This window comes from Hesperophylax consimilis, chromosome 10 (assembly GCF_061612785.1).
Source record: "Hesperophylax consimilis isolate HC1 chromosome 10, BYU_Hcon_1.0, whole genome shotgun sequence".
NCBI lineage: Eukaryota > Metazoa > Arthropoda > Insecta > Trichoptera > Limnephilidae > Hesperophylax > Hesperophylax consimilis.
The window spans coordinates 23,861,452-23,882,334 of NC_142845.1; the positions used below are offsets into that span (position 1 = coordinate 23,861,452).

Sequence of the window (20,883 nt, forward strand, 5' to 3'; positions counted from 1 at the left end):
TAATTATACATAATTGTCGGCTAAATTGTAATTGCCACCCCTTGGAAAGTGTAGATTGTATCATTTATCTAGGTGTAAAGATTTATAATCTTTTAAGATGGAATGACCAAATCGATATGTTAACAAAGAATATCAGGAGACTTACATTTATTTTTAAAGAACTTCGACACATATTGGACAAAGAGAAATTAAAAACTGTCTATTTTGCCTTAGTCCAGTCTCGACTTTCTTATAACATAGTATGCTGGGGATCATGTCTAAAGTCCAATGTTTAACCAGTAAATATTACTCAAAAATTGATCCTTAAAGTGATGTACAAAAAAAAATGTCATGAGTATAAAACAGCTATATATCACCAAAATACTTTTAGTCGAAATTTGCTGAAAGAACACAACAAACGCGGACAACTAGAATTATCTTTACATTGAACTTTGTGGCGGTACATACTAAAACTTATTTTGGTCAAAGAAACTATTTATATCAGGCACCACTTATATTTAATATTCTTCCAAATCATATTAAGTCTACCAATTCCTTAGTTAAATTTAAAAAGTTAATTAAGGAATTTTGTATTGACAGACGATTGTCTTAATATTTTTTCATCCTCGTCCTTTCTTAAATAATAAGATTTTATATAAGTCCCATTTGCTAAACACTGAATGTCACCCTATCTGTCTTTATTATCTACTTTGCTCCTTCTTTTGAATAATGATTAATGATTAGTTGTGGTTCAAATATTGTTACAATATACCGTCAAATTACCAATGTGGTAACACATCTAATACATATTTTTCTTTAATTTTGAAATATTTTGTGTTTGTATGCAGAATTACTTTAGGTTTGTGGTTACTCTTATTTTTGCTTCACTCAAATGTAGATTGTTAACCTCGATACAGGCTTAGTCCTAGTGAGGTTGATTTTTATGTGAAAAAAAATTGTTTTATGTATAGTGAGATGCAATAAATACATAAAAAAATCTCAGGTTAATTCAGAAAAGTTGTATTAGTTCCATGTAAGCATTCTGTGTTCAATTTGAAGTTATCAATCATCGTAATGTTGATTAATACAGTGTAAAGGTAGGGGAACTAAGACGCCACCTAGTTGGGCAGCCTTGTGAGGCGAGTTAAGGTAGGGGCTGTAGGAAAGGATTTATTAATGTGGATCTTGAAGCGGCCCGGATTATATGATTTTGTATCACTATTAAATTATCGTATATATTGGAATTAAAGATATATAAATTAATATTAATATAATATTAAATACATTGAAATCGTTTTGTAATTTTTTTTGCAATTATGAAAGTATTTAATTTCCTTTTTAAACACCAATGCATCTGTTCATGCATTAGCAAAAAATGTAATAAGGTCGTATGTGGTTTATCTAATTTTTCGATTTCTATAAGCGTAAAATAAACAATAAAATGTCACATGAAATCCATACAAATGTATGAGAGAAAACCTAGGCGCACAACTTATGACGAAGACACTGGTGTTGCCAGCAGAATGTATGGTAAACTTCAGAAATTGTAAAGTACAGGGTGCGGCAAAACAAACAGAGCAATAACAGACAGTGCAGTTTTGAAGGGCTATTAAAAAAAACGGTTCATCCTACAGAAATGGAGATTATTTTATTTTATTCGGTATAATACGTCGTTTTATGCTTCAAGTCCTGAAGGTGATATCAGAAAGATGAAGGCCCTCTGCAGTGATGCATTGATGAATACGATTTCTGAAGTTTTCGGCTGTATTTTGGCACATCTCGATGGATATAACGGCGATTTCCTCCCTATCATTGAGTTCTTCCAAGGTTAGAGACCGATGTTTTAAAATATTTTCCTTAAGGTAGCCCCACAGGAAGAAGTCGCAAATTGTATCCGGGAGGACGCCCATTTTTAAAAAACGTGTGGACGGCGAAGGCCCGGTGTTATCCGGACCAAACCATGGTAACGACTGAAAATGGAACGACCCACCCGACACAATGAGTATCGGCCCTTCAAAGTTGAACTGTCAGTTTTGCTGCATCCTGTATTATTCATAGTATAGGGTATTTACTAAAATTCTACTGATAACTAAAGGCCAACAAATATAACGGCCATAATACTAGTGTTTTAAAGAATATTTTGCCGGGGCACAATGGGGTAGAATGGATTAGAAGAATCAATTAAAAAGACAAAAAATATAATGGAAGTGAAAGATGAAAAAACTTAGCGAAAGCTAACGTGTAAAGGTAAAGAGAAGAAACACAAACCAATGAAAAAGATAAATAAACAAAAAAGAATAGTAATTGAATCTGAAGAAGTAGACGAGGCCTGCTTGTATTGCCATGGTTTATACTCCTCAAGTTTAGGGAAGACTGGTGTTCTTGTGACATTTATAAAAAATGGATCTGTAAATTGTGACAATAATTAGTACCCCATTGTGTCCCTGGTTCTTTTTTCATTTAACCCCGGGGGATGGGGCACATTTTCATACACAATTTTTTTATAGTAATTATTAATTAAGATTAGTTTAACGTTAGTTTCTTTGTAGATATATAAGTAAATAAACGTACACATTAACAAATAATGTTGTTATTACTTTCAAATTCTCTCAAATTGTTATCAAAGCTTAGTTCCTCCATTTCTCTCAAGTTCCCGTCCCACGCATAGAATTTTATTTCGTTCTGCTAGTTCTCTCTTGTTTTCAATTCTACCAATATACATTATTTTAAAAAAAATGTTTAAACTAGATCGTAGAAACAAAACAAGTCGTAGCAAAGGCGTGTCTCTTCCGGTAACAACAAGTATACTTTTTGTGGTTGCTTATGTCTGGGCCACAATGTTTTTTTTGTTTTCCTTCGATCAATGTTGGAACTTTTTATTAAATTTTGTCGCTGGAGACAAGACTTTTTTGAAACCAGAAGGATTCAAGAATGATTTCACTCGTACGTACACAGAAAAGTAAAATTTTGTTATTAAGGCAAAGATTTGCAGCGCTGTCTAATTTTGAGCTTTTCTGCCCAAGATCTGAATATTCGTTCTTAAACGAATCGCCGAATGTAACGATAATTTATTAAAGCATGCGGGTGTGAACTCACATGCAGATGTAAGCTTTGAGATGTGGAACTTTAAACTCAGTAAAGAACACTCCTCGCATTCCAAGAAGTGTAAAAAACAATTAGTTGCCGACTCACAGGCTGCGAAATTGAAGGAAAACCATTAGCGTGTTCCGAATGCAATCATTATTAGATCTTGTGACCTCATGCGCAAATTCACTCTTGAAGGAAATCAATTTTGAAGGAAATAATTCCAATGAAATAATAACGAGTACAGTTACAAAATCCTAATGGCAGACCATGTGTCTCAAAAATCCGGGTGCAATGATAATGCTGGTGCACCCGAGTCATTAGCTGCCTTTATACAGTCGCTCTGTCGCGCGTGAAACAGCAATAGTGCGCGAAAGAATGCGCGTGTAAAGATGAGGGATTCGGAAGGGATAGACCGTGCAATTGCGTTCATCAGTATTTGACGCAATCGCGTGGTTCGAGTTTGCTTTACACGTACAGTTCTTTCGCGCACGCAAGATGGCGGACATACGCACGTGGAGTAAAAAATTAATAATAGAGTTACTTGAGTTATATAAGTCTTTTCCTTGCCTATGGAAAATTAAGTCGGAACATTATAAAAACAAAAATCTTAAGGAGGAAGCTTACATCAAAATAATCGACTTTTGTAAAGAGAAAGGATTTCCTGATGCCAATCGAGATTTTGTGGTCAAAAAACTACAAAGTCTAAGAGGCTCTTTTCGAAAGGAACTAAAGAAAGTTCAAAACAGCCACCGCAGTGGAAAAGGAACAGATGAAGTGTACAAATCCTCGCTTTGGTACTATGATCATTTGCTGTTCACTAAGGACCAAGAACTACCTACTGACAGTATATCTAACATTGAGGATGATCCAGTTGATGAAAACAGAGCTGTTGAGGAAAATATTATTTCGACCAACGAAGGCGGAATAACAGAAAGTGGCGTTGGTGAAATTGGACAGCAAACTCAAGTCGTAAGTAAATTTAATTTATTTTTATTTATTATTATTATACATTTAAATATATCCAATAGTACAGTTAAAACATTATGACCGTTTAAGAACTCACGTTACTTAACCCTATTGGTTGTCGCACACAAAGACACACACACACGCAACTTTAAGAGAAGGTCCGACAACCTTTACATTATATTTTCTGTTTTTAAGTTCTTCCACTATTAACCATACGATCTTGCCACTCAACACTCCCATCTGTATTAAAGTATGTTTTATATTGTTCTCTGTTTCGTTTAGCTTCCGAAGTGATCTGTGTGTGGGCACGTCTTTGAAGATTGATCAATGGAACAGAATTTTGTTGAGAGTCTGTAGTAATCTCGTCTCGTGGGTAATTAGAAATAGGATATGTGTTACTTCGTTTACACAAAAAATTGTGTAAAGTGCAAATAGCAAGGACGACGTAACAAATACTTTTGTGGTTTTTTATATTTATTGCTGTTTGTAATAACCTAAACCTAGCTGAAATGATTCCAAATGCATTTTCAACTACGTTACGGGCCCTTGACAGTCTGTAATTATAAATCCTTTTTTCGTAATCTAGTTCTCTCTGAGAATATGGTTTGAGAAAATTAGGTTCTAATCCAAACGCTTCATCACCCAGAAAGACAAAGTTCAAGTTATTTACGGTATCACAATTTTCTGGAAAATTGAGATCGCCCATTTGCAGTTTATGATAAAATTCTGTTTGCTCTAAGACTCCTCCATCGGATACTCTTCCATTTTTACCCACGTCAACATAAAGAAACTCATAGTTTGGACCAACTAAAGCCATCAATACGATGCTATAGAAGTGTTTGTAATTATAGTACACAGCTCCGGAACCCGGCAAAGGCACAATGCGAATGTGCTTGCCATCCATGGCACCTCCGCAGTTGATGAATTGCCATTTCACTTCAAATTCTTTTGCTATCTTGATCCATTCTTCCTTCGTAGACGGCATCTGAAAATGAAATTATAATATGTTTTTTGTCTTATATTTTTAGAATGATGCTGCTCCTACTGGATGGGACTCGACACCGCGTAGAAATAAAAGAAAAGCTACAAACAACTACCAGGCCGAATTCTTTAAAGTCTGTGCAGATACTCTCAAATCAAATAGCAAGGAGTTTTCGGAGTTCGAAGTCGCCGGAATGAATATGGCCAAAAAATTAACTAAAATGGATCCGGTGCAGGCAATTTATGCGGAATCCTTAATAAATAATATTTTACGCAAAGGGTTGCTGAAAAAGTTGACGGAAGAAACTGACATATGCGACAATTATTGTAATAAGACCATTCGAACACCGTCTTCTGCTGACTTGCACAGGACTTCATCGATTAGTTCAGACGTATCACAGTCTATATTAGAAGGCATCTACCAAAATCAGGAAGAAACAAGCCTGAGAACTTTTTACGAATCTTCTACTGATACGTACCAATGACAATCTGATATGTATCTCAAATGAATCACAATTAATCTCAATAAAAAATACTATGTAAAACTATAATTTGGATGATGATTAAAGATATACAGGACTGATTATTTAGATTTTTATTTATAACAATAATAAAGTTACTTACCTTTAAATAATCCACCCTTAAACATTCATAAATAGCTCGACACGTTTCTGGTATTATTGAAGAAAGAGATGGAGCAGATATACCGGTACTGAATTTCAAATCTTCAAATGAGCGTCCTGTGGCGAGATATCGAAGAGTTGCTGCTAATCGTGCTTCTGCACTAATACTCTCTCTCATAATGGTGTCTTGCCTTGATATTTTATGTTTGATTTTATCTAACAACATACTAAATAACTGATCATCCATACGCAAATAATTCTTGAAATCGTCCGGATAATTTTCACGTAATTCTTCAATCAGTGGCATATGACAATATTGCTGTCTGTATTTCTTAACCCATACAGATCGTTTCTTCTTCTTTTTGAGTAGGCTAACACCAGCAAATATCATGACTTGTGCCATGATATTTCTTTTTCTTCTATCCATTTTGCTCCGTCGCACTATACTGAGTGTACGCGAACTTGAGTAAAACTTTGTAAATTGCACACACTCCAACACGCGCCAGTTCCACGCGGTCTATCGCGCATGATTAGTCTTTACACGTTCGCTCTTTCCGTTCACATGTAACGTACACATGTAATCGCGCGCGAATGAATGTTAAGCTTCAAAACTAACAAAAAGTGATCGCGCACGATTGCGCGCACAGGCTTACCAATACGCAATCCTGTACGCTCCTGAGAATGCGCGATAGAGCGACTGTATAAAGGCAGCTAATGAGAATGCAGAACCACTCGTGACCCAGTATTGTGTTGCGAATGCAATGATAAAATTCAAATTACTTGCAATTTGAAAACAATTTTTTTTATATAGAAACGGGAAACCGGTAAATCTACATTGCATTTTGAGTAAATTTTATGGTAAAACTTTTTTGATTTGTGCTTTCGTCTTTGAGTAATCCATCTGCGTGTTTTATTCAAAATATGCTCAGTAATCGCTGGTTAATACTTTGGGTAGATGCTATAACATCCTGTATATATTGGTAATAAGTACAATGCATGTATTATTAAATAATTTAAGCCTCTCTATTTATCATGAATACCTAATTCATTTTTGTAAAATAATAATTACGTTAAAAAAATATTCAGCTACAAATTTCTTAGGAAAAATATCCACAATAGTAAATTTATAGATCACTTACAATCGCAAGGAACGCTCCCCGAGAAATCGGGTGTTTTTGTCTACGCTCGCTTCAATTTAGTGTAATTTTCGTTTAGATTTGATGTGGGTAAGTTAGAGGTTATCCTGTTACAACGTCCCGGCAGCAGTATAATAATAATTCGGTTGGCGGCTTTACCTAGACACGATCCGATTTGCAGAACCCAGCAAGCTGGATTCTGCAAATCAGATTGTTTGTATAGATTTTAATTATAGTTTATGGTACCACTTCTAACCCCATAACCATAGACTTTTATGGAGCGAGTATACAGTTGTAGACACTAGATGTCACTATAGTACGTTTCCGTTTTATTAATTATATAAAAAAAATAAGTATATCTTTTATAAAAACGTTCTTGTCAGTATTAAAATAAAAATTCATAAAAAATGTTTTGATTTAAATAAGAACAGAAAATGTATTTTTATTTTCCGGTGAGGAATGTCAATAACTGAGTTGTTCACTTGACCGGAAATGAGAACACCTAACAAAATAGTTTTTTAATTGACTCGGTACGCGGACGCGCCAGAAATTTCTAGGTTTTATGTTTGCCTAGTTTTCTAGGGAATACTTCTTAAAACATTCAACAAAACACAGTTAAAGTGTAAACTCGTATATTTGGTACCCGTTTCCTTTTCGGTTATCATTACAAAATGTCGGGAATTGCGAGTGGACGTCTCGCCGAAGAAAGGAAGGCCTGGCGCAAAGATCACCCATTTGTAAGTTACCAGCAGAATACTTCCATATAACCTCATTTGCCAATTTTTTTTAAGTGGGCCCCTTGAATAGGAAACAAACATTTTATCTGAGAACACAATTTATTTTCGCTACATTTTGATAACAAACATGTCAGTGCTATCAATGATTCTTTCTCTTGTATTCAAAAAGACTATTCATTTTCCGGTATTTTATTTTATGTTGTGATTGATTTTTTGCAATTGACATGTGATTTATAATATGCCAATCCGTAACGGTCATATATTTTTCTATTTTCAGGGTTTCGTAGCAAGACCCATGAAGAATACGGATGGTAGCCTGAATCTTATGACATGGGAGTGTGCGATACCCGGGAAAAAATCGGTTAGTACCTATATTTTTTTCTAGTAGACTTGATTATCAAAAATGTTTATAATAATTATTGCATACCAACAGTGTTTTATTTATGTTCTAAAAAATTATCTTGCCAGGCACTATTATGTTCCTAGACTTCATAAGTGAACATTCTTTGAAATTGTCATTTTTGTTATTGTCATGTTTTTCGTTGCAAGTGCAATTGCAATCTGTAATATGTGAGTTTTGATTTGAAGTGTTTTGTGTCAGTGTTTCTGTCAAATACAAAGTTTATTGGTGAAGTGTCATGTCTTTTGAATAGCATTTCAAACAGTATTTAGTTTAACATACTTACTTTCTATGACTGCGACCCATTTCAATTTTTTTTTCATTGTATTCCAGAATATTTTTAAAATAGTTTGAATTCCTTGAATTATAATGAGAAGCATCTTGCACAGTCGGGAAACACCAAACATATGTACGCGGTTGGCATTTGTCTTTTGATAATGAGTCGTTTATAAGACTCATTCTTGAGTTCAACCGATCGGATGTGGAACGATTTGCCGGCCTCTGTGTTTCCTCCCTCTCCTCGCAAAAACCCTCAATACGGCATCCCCAAAGAAGACAGGCTCTGGGGGAAATTGTTTTCCGCAGGGCCCCTGTGTGAAGTTATTGTAAAAAAAAACTTTTTAACATGACCTACGTAAACTATTTAACCTAGCTTTTGCTTCCATCACTTTTCATGACTTTATATCACTTTTTAAAGGTGTGTTGAATTGTCATTTTAATGAGCTATCCGGTCACTGAGTTTTTGATCATGGGTACCTAAACTCAATATCATGTGAATTATTCCGGAATGTACAAATATAAGAACCTGATCTAAAATGTTAATTTACTGGTTCTGCATAAATGCAAAGTTTGTGACTTGAGGAACATAAAAGTACCAATTGGATACGAACAATTTTTATCCTTTGAGTTCCGGCATAACCATACGGTAATCTGAATTACATACTTTCTGTTGGCGGGATTTATATTCTCTGCACACTACAGCGGTATTAGATCGCTGGAGCTCGGCATTCCAAAGGTTAAGCTACCTTGCATAAAGGGATGCTACCTTTTTAACAGTTGCACAGTTAGGATTACCATATTATGTAAGATGGTTCACACAAGACGGTTATCTCTAGTAAGTAAATCACTGTCATCAGAAAAGTGATAAGTTTCGTCCAAACAAGCGATTTAGTAAACTCTTATATTATTTAGTAAAACTTGATTATGTCGAATGTGCGTGTCCAAACATGTCAAGTCGTTACGACTCTAGTCCCTACCGAACTGCAATGTGCGCTCACAGCGTCGGTGGGGTATTTGACGATAACTTACCACTCATCGTACTGTCCATTTAATGTTTAGTAAACAGTTTAGTTACTACTCATCACTGCCCCTCCCATCATTGACGTACACTCCATAAAGGCTCAAAAGTGAGTTTGAAATGGTCAGTAAACTCACAGCAGTTGTTAGAAGAAATGTTCATATAGCATACCGTACGTATGTCAATTCAATAGAGAGTGATATCAAGCATGATCCTAAGGCATTTTGGGACTATGTAAAATCACTGTGCAAGGATGGTGGTATAACAGACATCATGATGCATGGTGAACCGGGAAGTTAGAGGAGCGGATGTAGCCAAAGCATTTGCAACTCATTTCCAATCATGGAATGAGAATATGAATAGGAATGAGCCTCCATTACTAAATCCCATTACTGCTGCAAAGATGAATGTGAAAGGAGCCTAAAACATTGTTAGAAGTCAAATAGACAAATCAGATGTTAATTCTTCGATTAATAACATGAAACATACACATTCACTTAGGCCAGACTTTCTTCCAGTCTTTTTTTTTAAATTTTTAAAATGCCACAAAGCTTTATGTTCAACCTATTTTTAGAAAATGGTATATTTCCTGATTCCTGGAATGTCTCAAAAATTTGTCCAATTTTCAAAAGTGGATCAAAGATATCTGTCGAAAATTTCAGGCCGGTGGCAATACTTTCCGCCCCGGCTAAGTTATTTGAATCGATACTTTATAAACACGTGCTGTTTCAAGTAGAGCCGTTCTTAATATCGGAACAGCATGGGTTTAGAAAAGGCCAATCAACAGACACCAACCTACTGGTACTATCGGATTATGTTTCCAAATCTTTAGATAGAGGCTACCGAGTAGAATGCTCATACAATGATTTCTCAAAGGCATTTGATACCGTAAACCAGGGGTTCCCAACCTTTTTGTACTCTAGAGCACGTTCTAAAATATTGGTAGGGTGGCAGGCACCACCTATTTTTAATCGACAAACTTCTCATTTTCCCATAATTTATTTTCTTAAATTCATAATTTATTAATAAATAATAAACGAAGATGTTTAAAAATACTAAAATTATTATTGAAATTGCATAAACTCAGAGAAATGTATTTACAAAACGTAAACAAAAAACACAATTACAAAGAAAACATTTTATAAAAAAATATCATAAATATAATGTCAATGTGATCTTTGGCATTGCATATATTATCATTGCATACATTGGCCAGTGCCTCATAATTAGGAGAGTATGACGATAATCCTGTTAGCAAACAATCATAAATGACTTGAAACTATATCGCTCAATAAAAAATCATCTTGACTGTATTCTCCTTCAATGTGATATTGACTGCGTCTCAAACTGGGCCAAAATAAATGGCTTGAACTTCAGTACACCCAAGTGCAATATCGTCTCGTATACAAGATCAAAGAAACCGCATGTATTTGAATATACAATCAATGAAATTATTCTCCAACACCTAAACCAAATCAAAGACCTAGGAGTTATTTACGACAGCAAACTAACTTTTCACCAACACATCGATGATTTAATAAGCAGAGCATACAGGCTTCTCGGCTTCGTAATTAGAAACTCATATCCGTTTCGTAACACAAAAACACTGACGTTATTATATAACACACTAGTCCTAAGTGTACTTGAATCAAACTCGATCATCTGGGCTCCACATGAATTAACATACACTTTACGCATTGAAAGAGTCCATAAAAAATTTTTAAGGTTTTTATTCTCGCGGCTCTATGGACGTTACCCTTGGCTTTACCCATCGATTTATATATTAGGCATGACCAATTACCACTCCCTAGAGACACGTAGAGGTATTGCTTTGCTTAAATATTTTTTCCAACTAATAAACGGTCACTTATCTAATAATGAGATACTGGCCCAATTAAATTTTTTTGTACCAGAGTCTCACTCTCGAGGACGTCATCACAATCTTCTATATAGTAGAGCAAGCCGCACTAATTTATTAATGAACTCACCTGTAGGGAGAGCTACGTACTTTTTGAATGCGGTAGATAAAAAATTAGATTTTTTTTTTGTGTCCTATAGCGCATTTGCGAGATTTTTGGCATTGCATATACACTGCATAAATGGTACAATTATAACGTCTTAGGCTTTATTACCTGTAATTGTTATAAATAAATGTACAAATTATATATAAAAAAAAAAATAAAGATGCTCATGGAGATCTATATCGTGATTTTATTAAATTCATGTTTGAAAACAATGATTCGCATATGCCGCTTTTTTATCATGTAATTTTCATTTCGTATTTTCATGTAATTGAACTACAATATAATATCAATTTTATAGCGCACATCTGTTCTACATGATATGCATAAATGTTTTTTAACAAGGACTATCACTATCCCCACAATCATAATAGATTACGCACCTTGTTTTTAGCTCGTTAAAAATTTTCAGAAGGAATATCAAAACTCCTAATTCGTGTTTCGTCAGTCGAAGATGTCTCCTAGCTAACTGTCGCGACCCGAATGGGGCAGCAATCATAATGACAACAACGCGGTTCCAGGTGGGGAATGCTATTTGCACATCACTCCTTGTACATGCCGAAAACCCGAAGTGAACTGATGATCGCCGAAGCAATCGGGACGGTACGAGCACGTGACTACTGTCAGTTTGGCTGTCGAGGCCATACTTATTACTTTCACTGACAGACAGAGTTGTCAGAGTCATGTGCCACTTGTTTTGGCGCCTACGTTGTTCATCGGCTCAGTTTGTGGTGTTCGTTCACTTCGGGTTTTTTGCGTGTACAAGGATTGATGTGCAAATAGAACTCCCCGTTCCAGGCTACCGTGAAGAGTGCAGTCTGGTTCGCCGCTACACAAGTTGCGACAAGTACTGTCAGCAAAGGAACCACTCATACATAAAATATCGCAAACATACGAACATATTTAATAAACCTAGGCACTCAAAAAAATTAAAACTCTAACAAATAAATAAAAATAATTCATATTTTTAATTAATGATAATGAAAAAATTCTTTCACTGTCGAATATTGGCGGGCACATACGAATCTTTGCGGGGTTGGGAACCCCTGCCGTAAACCATGACATATTATTAAATAAATTGTCAACTACATAAGCAATTTGTATCACATGGAATATTCTTATAAAAATTATTCCCTGTGCTCGGGCGTTCCTCAGTGCTCTAATTTAGGACTGCTCCTCTTTCTGATTTTTATTAACGATATTACAGAAAATATTCTGCATTCCATGTCACTTCTTTTTGCTGATGACCTAAAACTATTCTTGGAAATTCAAACATTAGAAGACTGCATTCGACTCCAATTGGACATTGATTGAATTGTTGACTGGAGTAAACGGAATCAGATTGAATTAAATGTTTCATTCTTTCTTTTATTAGGTCATGTCATACTTGGTTTTACTGGTATACCATAAATGGCCGAAGTTTAAAACGTGTCTCCACCATGAAAGATCTTGGCATCATGTTTGATAGTAGGCTGATATTTCATGCTCATATCGATATGATGTGTAGTGTTTCACTGAAAATGCTGGGCTTCATCCTACGCACTGCGAGGAATTTTAGAGACACCCGGGTTCTCACAGTGCTATACATTGCGTTGGTTAGGAGTAGACTTGAGAGTGGGTCGGTGGTTTGGAGCCCACATCAGGTGAAGTATTCCCTTATGTTGGAGAGAGTGCAGAAGAAATTTCTGAGATTCCTCTACCTGAGGGAGTATGGCTACTACCCGTGGCTCTATCCTACTGACTTTCTCTTGGTCATGCTCGGTATGAATCATCTACGGGTCAGTAGAGATGTGCATATTGTATCACACTTCTTCAAACTGATTCGTGGATGATTTGAAAATCCGACTATCATGGAGAGTATTGGTCTCTATGTTCCTGATGGTTATCTCCTCACCGACAGCATAGACTGTTTTTTCTCCCGGCCTGCAGGACTAACTTGCCAATGGTCATGCCTGTGAAAGCCCAAGCTCTATTGATGCTGGTATAGTTGATACACTGCTTATTTATTATGTAATACGATTTTACAAATGTACTTAGATACTTATTAAAATGTAATTTTAAAGGAATAAACAAATTGAATTGAATTGAAAAGCTATGCCCACCCTGAGAAAAGCGAACCATTAAAATATATTGCATGAAAAATCATTTTAAATACAAATAGCTATGGAGGTAAGGAATTTGTATGCTCTTTTATTAAATTGGCCATACAAATCATCGGAAGATGTTACTATAATTGGCATTTTCAAATATTCCATTGAAAATGTCAATTATAGTAACCGAATTTGTAAAACTGTGCACAGCATATATTTTGTCATAGAGCAATGAATGGCCTTGTGTTAACCAGGTAAGTGCCAAGTTAGTGAAATGAAGAACATTGGAAAATATGTGATTAAGCTAACTGTGTACAGGGGTGTTACTTTTTAACAGTTGCGTAGTTTGTATTAAAGTCGCCTTCATTGCAATTCCAGACCCCTTGGGAGGGAGGTTCGTACAAGCTGCGCATGATCTTCAAGGACGACTACCCCTCCAGCCCACCCAAGTGCAAGTTCGAGCCCCCGCTGTTCCACCCTAATGTGTACCCCTCGGGCACCGTGTGCCTTTCGCTGTTGGACGAGGAGAAGGACTGGCGGCCCGCTATCACCATCAAGCAGATCCTGCTCGGGATCCAGGATCTCCTCAACGAGCCCAATATCAAGGACCCCGCTCAAGCTGAGGCCTACACTATTTACTGGTGAGAATTTGTATTAATACGCTAACATTTGCCATACACACTCCCTCCACAAACTGCCTACAAATGAATGTGTTTCCATCTACAAGTCTCAAAGACTGATTTTTTTTTTTAATATTAGCACTTTAGTACACCCAAAAGTCACGAGCCGCCACTGCTCGTAATGTATTATTACTCTAACAGGGTTCAGGAGAATGTGTGACGCACAAGTGAATGGAAGAAGTCACAGAAGTCGTAGGAAAACATCACACATTATATTTATATTATTTTCAAGCCGAGTTGCGCATTGTAACGAAACAACCGCAAATGACGTGACACTCCGCATGCAGTTGCTTTGTTCCTTTCCTGTAATTCGTGGCTTGTGGAAATTTTGTCCAGTTTATGAGCACCCTTACAAAAACAGGGTTCATGTAATGCATTAAGAATAGATGAATGGAGAATGTGTGACTCACAAGTGAATGGAAGAAGAAGTCAGAGGAGGTCCTTGTAAGATATCTCACGTTCGTGTGAATTGCATAAATACTTGAGTTAGATCATGTCAAACTAGAATAAGACAGTTTTGTGATGGTCCATCCTCTGTTTTATTTGTCTTCTTTTCAGACAGTGGGACTATGGAATCCCCCTTTTGGAGAATGCTATTAGGCAGAAGGAAGTGGATAATTCAAGTACTTGGTTATTCAGATCTGATAACTAAACGTAGTAAACCATTTGGAGCAATTTTTATTTTCTGAATTTTAGTCTCTCACTATGTGAGATACTAAAATACTAGGTATCTTCCTCTCTGGTACCAGGTGCAAAAATATTTGTGTTAGTTTATTTCCTTTGTGGAGCTTCAAACCCACAACCTCTGGATACGGAACTAGGGAGCTCACCGCTCTGCCACAGAGGTGATCATTGTGTTCCCCAAAACATTTTGCACTTTGGTCTTTTTCATATTCAATATTCTCGGCGAAATACAATGTCTCTTTCCAATACATACATATTATTATTATCTGTATATATATTAAAATTATATACATATTAAAAATTTTAACTGCATAAATCAGATATGCTTTGGCAAACTTGATTAGTTTTGATAACATCTGATTTGTAAGATATTAATGATAGTACAGATATGTTTTTCGTCATTTGCAGTGCTTTAATTTTTTCTTGTGTATGTTTTGCGCTCTTTTGTCAAGTAATGAATTATAGTAGATAATGGATGCTTGGGTTCTTTGGGAAATATGCGTAAAACTGATGGGTGGAAAAAAGAACACCTCGGAATATATCATCTACGTAAGTTCAATACAGCGTATGAGCCAATAATTTCTAAATACGTTTTTTTTGGTCATTTCAGTTGAACTGCACAAGCCCTATGGATTGGTGCTTTCAATCTTCGAAATTCACCAGTAGACTGCTTGTACTCGGTTAAATTCAATACCGTGAATGGACCATCCCCAAGTACATAAGCAAGAAAGAGCGCGTATATGTAATCCTAGATAGTTTTTCCCTCTTGAACATTTTTACAAATGGTTCTTCTGCGGTATTGAACTTCACAGACGATATGACTCAGATGTAGATACAAAGATATTTAGGCTGGTCCTGTTTACACAAGAAGATATGAGATTGTGATTGAATTAGCGAGTTATGAAGTTTAAATGATTCCATCGATTTGATTGAATGTTCTAATATGGATCTCAAGGTTTGATTAGTGGAGGTCTATCGATGAAGAAGAGAGGAGAAATGGTTAATTAGTTACCTCAGTGAGTTTGATTCATATTTTATTTTTGGAATAACTAAAAAAAAAAAGTAAAACCTCAAATTGTAATATTTAATTATTGAAGACAATATTAGCGATTCCTAAACGAAAATTTGAAACAGAAAAAACAAAAAAAGATACAGTCACACCTAGGACTCGAACCCCTGGCCTTGCCGGGGCACGGGTAAGGCAAGGATCCTGGGTTCGAGTCCTAGGTGTGACCGTATCTTTTTCTGTTTCAAATTTTCATTTAGGAACCGCTAAAATTGTCTTCAATAATAATTAAATAGTTTGATTCGTATTGATTGGTAATAAGCCAATTCAATGCATCGTTTGTGAATTGATACTTTTCTCCACATTACAAATTCATAATATTTAAATAAATGAAATGAAAATACTTGGTTTTAGGTCACTTTTTTTTTTTTTTTTAATTTAAAACCAGTATTTTCATTTAATTTATTTAAAATTTCAAGTCACAATGTGTTTGCTTCTTTTGAAAAAAATCATAATGTTTAGTCGCTATAACCGATTCATGTTGAACATTTCATATATGTAGTAAAAAAAATATTGTTGAGGTTTATTTCTAAATAAGATTCTAAAAATAACCTAAAAACCTTTACATATTAAAATAAAGTGGTTTCAAACAAATTTATTTGTTTGTTTATATTGTAATTGTGGCAAGCAACAAAATTAATGATATTTTGCTGAGACATTCAGACTCGTAAAGAAGTTTTTTTTCTTCTCACTTGTGTATAAATGTGGCTGAACAAGTAGTGTGCAACATTCCATCCTTTCTAGTTATGTAGTAATTGCCAGAGTAATTGATAGTTGTTGCTTCAACATTTGTATGTATGGTTTAGTGTGCTGCAACTCCGGGTTTGTCTCATGTCTCATAAATAAAACTCTGGGTCAACAAAACACTTTGGACTCTATTGTGATAGATGCAATGAGATTTGATGGCTAGGACTTAATCTGGACCTTGACCTTATGGTTGCATTAGTATTTATTATTGACTCAATCCCTGCATTATCAACAGTTTATTGTCATCTACGGGTAACCTCTTAAACTAGGATATTATTAAATATGATTTAAGATTTTAACGGCCAAAAGTAATATTGTTATTTGTTTTTGGGGTGTTATGCCGTGTTGCGCTAACTCCTTCTTTAGCCAACGTTTCGGACAGCATTGCAGTGTCCATCATCAGGGCAGATGTGTTATTTTAGGTTGTGGTGAAATGTGAGCTTATGTATGAGGATGTGATACCGTGTTACCAGCTCCAACCCTCTCAGGAGGAACCCTAAAGGAGTCAGCGCAACACGGCATAACACCCTAAAAACAAATAACAATAATTAGGATATTATTAATTTATTCATGATATCATTCATTTATTCATGTTATCATTAATTTATTCATGTTATCATTAATTTATTCATGATATCATTCATTTATTCATGTTATCATTAATTTATTCATGTTATCATTAATTTATTCATGATATCATTCCTTTATTCATAATACCGTTCATTTATTCATGATATCATTAATTTATTCATTATATCACTCATTTATTGATATGTATCATACATTTATTCGTGATATTATTTTTATTTGTTACAGCCAAAACAGACTGGAATACGACAAGCGCGTCCGTGCACAGGCCAGAGCCATGGCGGCCACAGAATAGGACTTCATCTACAATAATCAATAACAATGAAACTCAATGTTTGTGTGGGCAGGTGAACTATTTGGTTCTAAATGGTCGAATATAAATAACTATCAGAGCTAGCAGCAAACATATTCTCTACTACCAAGTGTATGTAGTCGTCAGGAAAGGTCCGTGTTGTTTTATTTAATTTCATTAAACATTATCTATAATCATTTATAATAATATAATTAATAGATATTTAACTTATGTGACTTCTCACAGGTGTTTACATAGTTTTTAATGTGACATTTAAATTAACATGTGCGTTGTAGACCTTCAAATTTATTTTTAATAGACCTAATATTAGTTGAAGCTCGTTACGTCCAACAGCTTGCAGGTATTTCTTTCATCCAAATGTTGCTACTTTTAGCTTGGATTATTTTATTATTATCTCAAAGGACAAGTTCTTAAATCAGAAGGCCTTTAATAATGCATATTGTTGATTGAATGATCGATTGGATGTGAAATTTGCATACATATGGGATATACCAATTCTACAGATTTATCCTTAACTTAATGGATATTCTCGTCATTGATAGATTGCCCGTGGTGCAGTACAAGTGTTACAAAAAAATATAAAAGGTGTACATTGATGTTTTTTAATTTCCAATTTCACATCAGGCAATCTCAGTTGTAGCACTGTATTTTTCTTTTGATTGATTACATTGATCAATATTTTACATCGTCCTTGTTCTGCAAAGTTTGTATATTTGCGACGATTATAAATTACATTTAAATTAATCTATACGATTCTTGTTTTGTATGATCTCTCAATTGACTTTGAACTCCTGCAGTTTTGGCTCTGCTCCTTTCAATTTATTATTACTAGTTTATTATTATTCTTCTCCATTACGAACCATTTGAATTTAAAATCTGCATTTTATTTCATCTTCATTATTATTATTTAAGGTATTAGTACTTTGAACACTGTGACGAATTACAAACAATTGTCACATTCCATAACATGTGTAAAGAACGCAAGCCAAGCTCCCACTAAACGATTGAATGAACTGGGGCTTAGTTATTGCTTAATTTGTGTATCAATATTGAATGTTTTCAGATGATTCTATTCTGTATTCATTCTCACTGAGTTTATTTCATTTTTCAAACAATTTCCAAAGGGAAACCAAGACAATATTGATTCCAGAAATTCCTTGGTTGTAGCATCCCACCATACTGGAAATTGTTTGTCAGAGTTATGTAACCAACAGCTTCATTTTCTGTTTTTCACATTGGTGATTCTGAGTTTCTGGCTGTTGTCTGTTGGGTGTCAATGCTGGCCTCTCGTACTTCCGTCGAGATTAATTGCTGCCCAAAAGACGACCACGAGAAGTAGGATAACGTTATTTTTATAAAATTTAATTATTTAAGTATTCATTTAAAAATAAATTATACTTTAAAATTTTCTACACAAGCATTTTCATTGTATTCTCCCGAAGTCTTTCAATAGTGGCTAATTTACTATCAACTGTAAGTTTTGATTTATTAATTAATATCTCTGCTTTGCTGAGAAAACAAAACATGTGAACCCTGCTCCAAAGTTTTATATTTGTCAACAAAACATTTTTCCACAGGAGACACGCCTTTATTTCAATTGAAAGACATGATAGTAAGCTGTTGATTAAAAAAACATATTAGGGTCCTAAGTATTTATTATTGTCTGAGAACATATTTGTTGTAATGTTTTGGAAAGAGGTTTTTGTAAACCTTGTGTCTACCGTTGAAGTACAATTGGGCACTGTACTATTAACAACCTATTTAGCAGAGCGAGAATGGCTCCCTTGCTCGGCACCTTACGGTCACTGACTGAAAACAACATTGGGAAAATTAAATTGTATTTTATTTGTGTTTTTTCGCAAATGGAATCTAAATTAATTTTAAAAATCAAAATGTGAAAAACAAAAGTTTTTTTCACAATAAGTATAGCATACATCTATTTAAAAATATATATAATTATGTATGCTTCCTCTCCAGAGACTAAAATGAGTGAACACCGCTATCACTTAAGCCAAATCTTAATTGGATGGTACGGTATATACTGATGGTACATATCGGTCGTCAGAATTTTTTATACTATTTAGAGTTAAATAGTATTTATGACAAAAAATTGTTGCTGGTTCATTATTTTTTTTTTTTTTTTAAAGTCACCATAGTATAATAATACAGAATTGTATATAATTTTATGTCATCAGTAAAATCCATAAGGGACCTTGGGGTTACATTTGATCCCAAACTTACTTTTTCAGATCATATAGTGGGTTTGGTATCATCTTGTTATAAACTTATTGTATTTGTGATATGAATAAGCAAACGATTCTCCAAGCCCGAAGCAATGACATCGATGTTCAACTGCCTTGTACGATCTAAATTAGAATATTCTTCTGTTGTCTGGGTCCCATACCAGCAAAAATACATAGAATTATTACAACAAATTAAAAAAAAAATTCTAAGATATCTTTATATGAGAACGCATGGTGAATACCCACGATCTATTCATCACATAGATTTGCTCTCCGAAACGCACTACGAAAGTCTCCAATCTAGGAGAAATGGGACCCTTCAAGTAACAGCTTTTAAAATCATGAACTATTACATTGACAGCCCATACCTCTATACCTCTTGGAATACTATAAATTGTTTGTACCGAACAACTACCGTCAGGGTCGACGCCATGACTTGCTCTGTATTCCACACGGAAGAACGGACGTTATGGCCCAGCATAGCATGACAAGAGATATGGTGCTGCTAAATGATACCTCTAGGTCTCCTAACATTTTCAACATTGGCTTTGAAGATTTCTAAAGTCATTTTAGGCAAGAACTCTAAAATATCGGTTATTTTAAAATGTTTCATTTAAAGCTTTGTATATTTCATGTGTATTGTAGTAGGATTGCATCAATCTGTAATGCACAAAAAAAAAAAAAATCCGGGTATCACTGCGACGAGGTGGAGGCAAACCATGTGACCATATTTTTGGCACCAGGAGGGTTCGAGAATGCTTGAATAATCTGCAACATCATTCTTACTTTAAACACCGAAGAGCGCACATTGAAATAACCAGACCCTGCACAGAAAAATAAAGTTCGCTGAAGTAAGGCAATAGCTTGCAGCGCTGTGCATTGTGGGACTTTTCTGTGGAGGATCGGAATGTTCTTAAAGACAGTTAAAAAACTGAACCGCCTTCAAATTGGGTTACGTTACTATGCTCCAAATGAGTGAGGTGGGTAAATTATAACATATTTTTGAAAGCATCTTTAATTAGATAGTGAAACAAAATATTATATATATTTGAATGTTATGTTCTCCCGATTTAGCGTTTTTTACACAGCCAGCAATTTGTGCACCATTGTGAAAAGTACTAGTAATTCGCGTCTCCAGCAACAAAATGTTTTCAAAACAATAATAATAATTATAATAAAACAATAACCGATGGATAGTAAAAAAACGTTGTGGTCCCCACCCAATGTTTTTATTTTTATCTGATG

General features: G+C 34.9%; 2 protein-coding genes across 2 annotated transcripts; both read left to right on the plus strand.

Annotated features, from left to right (window-relative positions):
• Nucleotides 1–3,561: 3,561 nt before the first annotated feature.
• On the plus strand, nucleotides 3,562–5,644 carry LOC149420479 (uncharacterized). The gene is made up of 2 exons (XM_089636171.1): nucleotides 3,562–4,035; nucleotides 5,061–5,644. Exons 1-2 carry the CDS (start codon nucleotides 3,562–3,564, stop codon nucleotides 5,496–5,498), a joined length of 912 nt encoding a protein of 303 aa, XP_089492297.1. The 3' UTR covers nucleotides 5,499–5,644.
• A 1,641-nt stretch (nucleotides 5,645–7,285) lies between these two features.
• On the plus strand, nucleotides 7,286–18,782 carry lwr (ubiquitin conjugating enzyme lesswright). Its single transcript, XM_089636172.1, has 4 exons — nucleotides 7,286–7,509; nucleotides 7,787–7,870; nucleotides 13,696–13,958; nucleotides 17,311–18,782. The coding sequence occupies exons 1-4, from the start codon at nucleotides 7,444–7,446 to the stop codon at nucleotides 17,375–17,377; spliced, it is 480 nt and encodes a 159-aa protein (XP_089492298.1). The 5' UTR covers nucleotides 7,286–7,443; the 3' UTR covers nucleotides 17,378–18,782.
• Nucleotides 18,783–20,883: the final 2,101 nt, after the last annotated feature.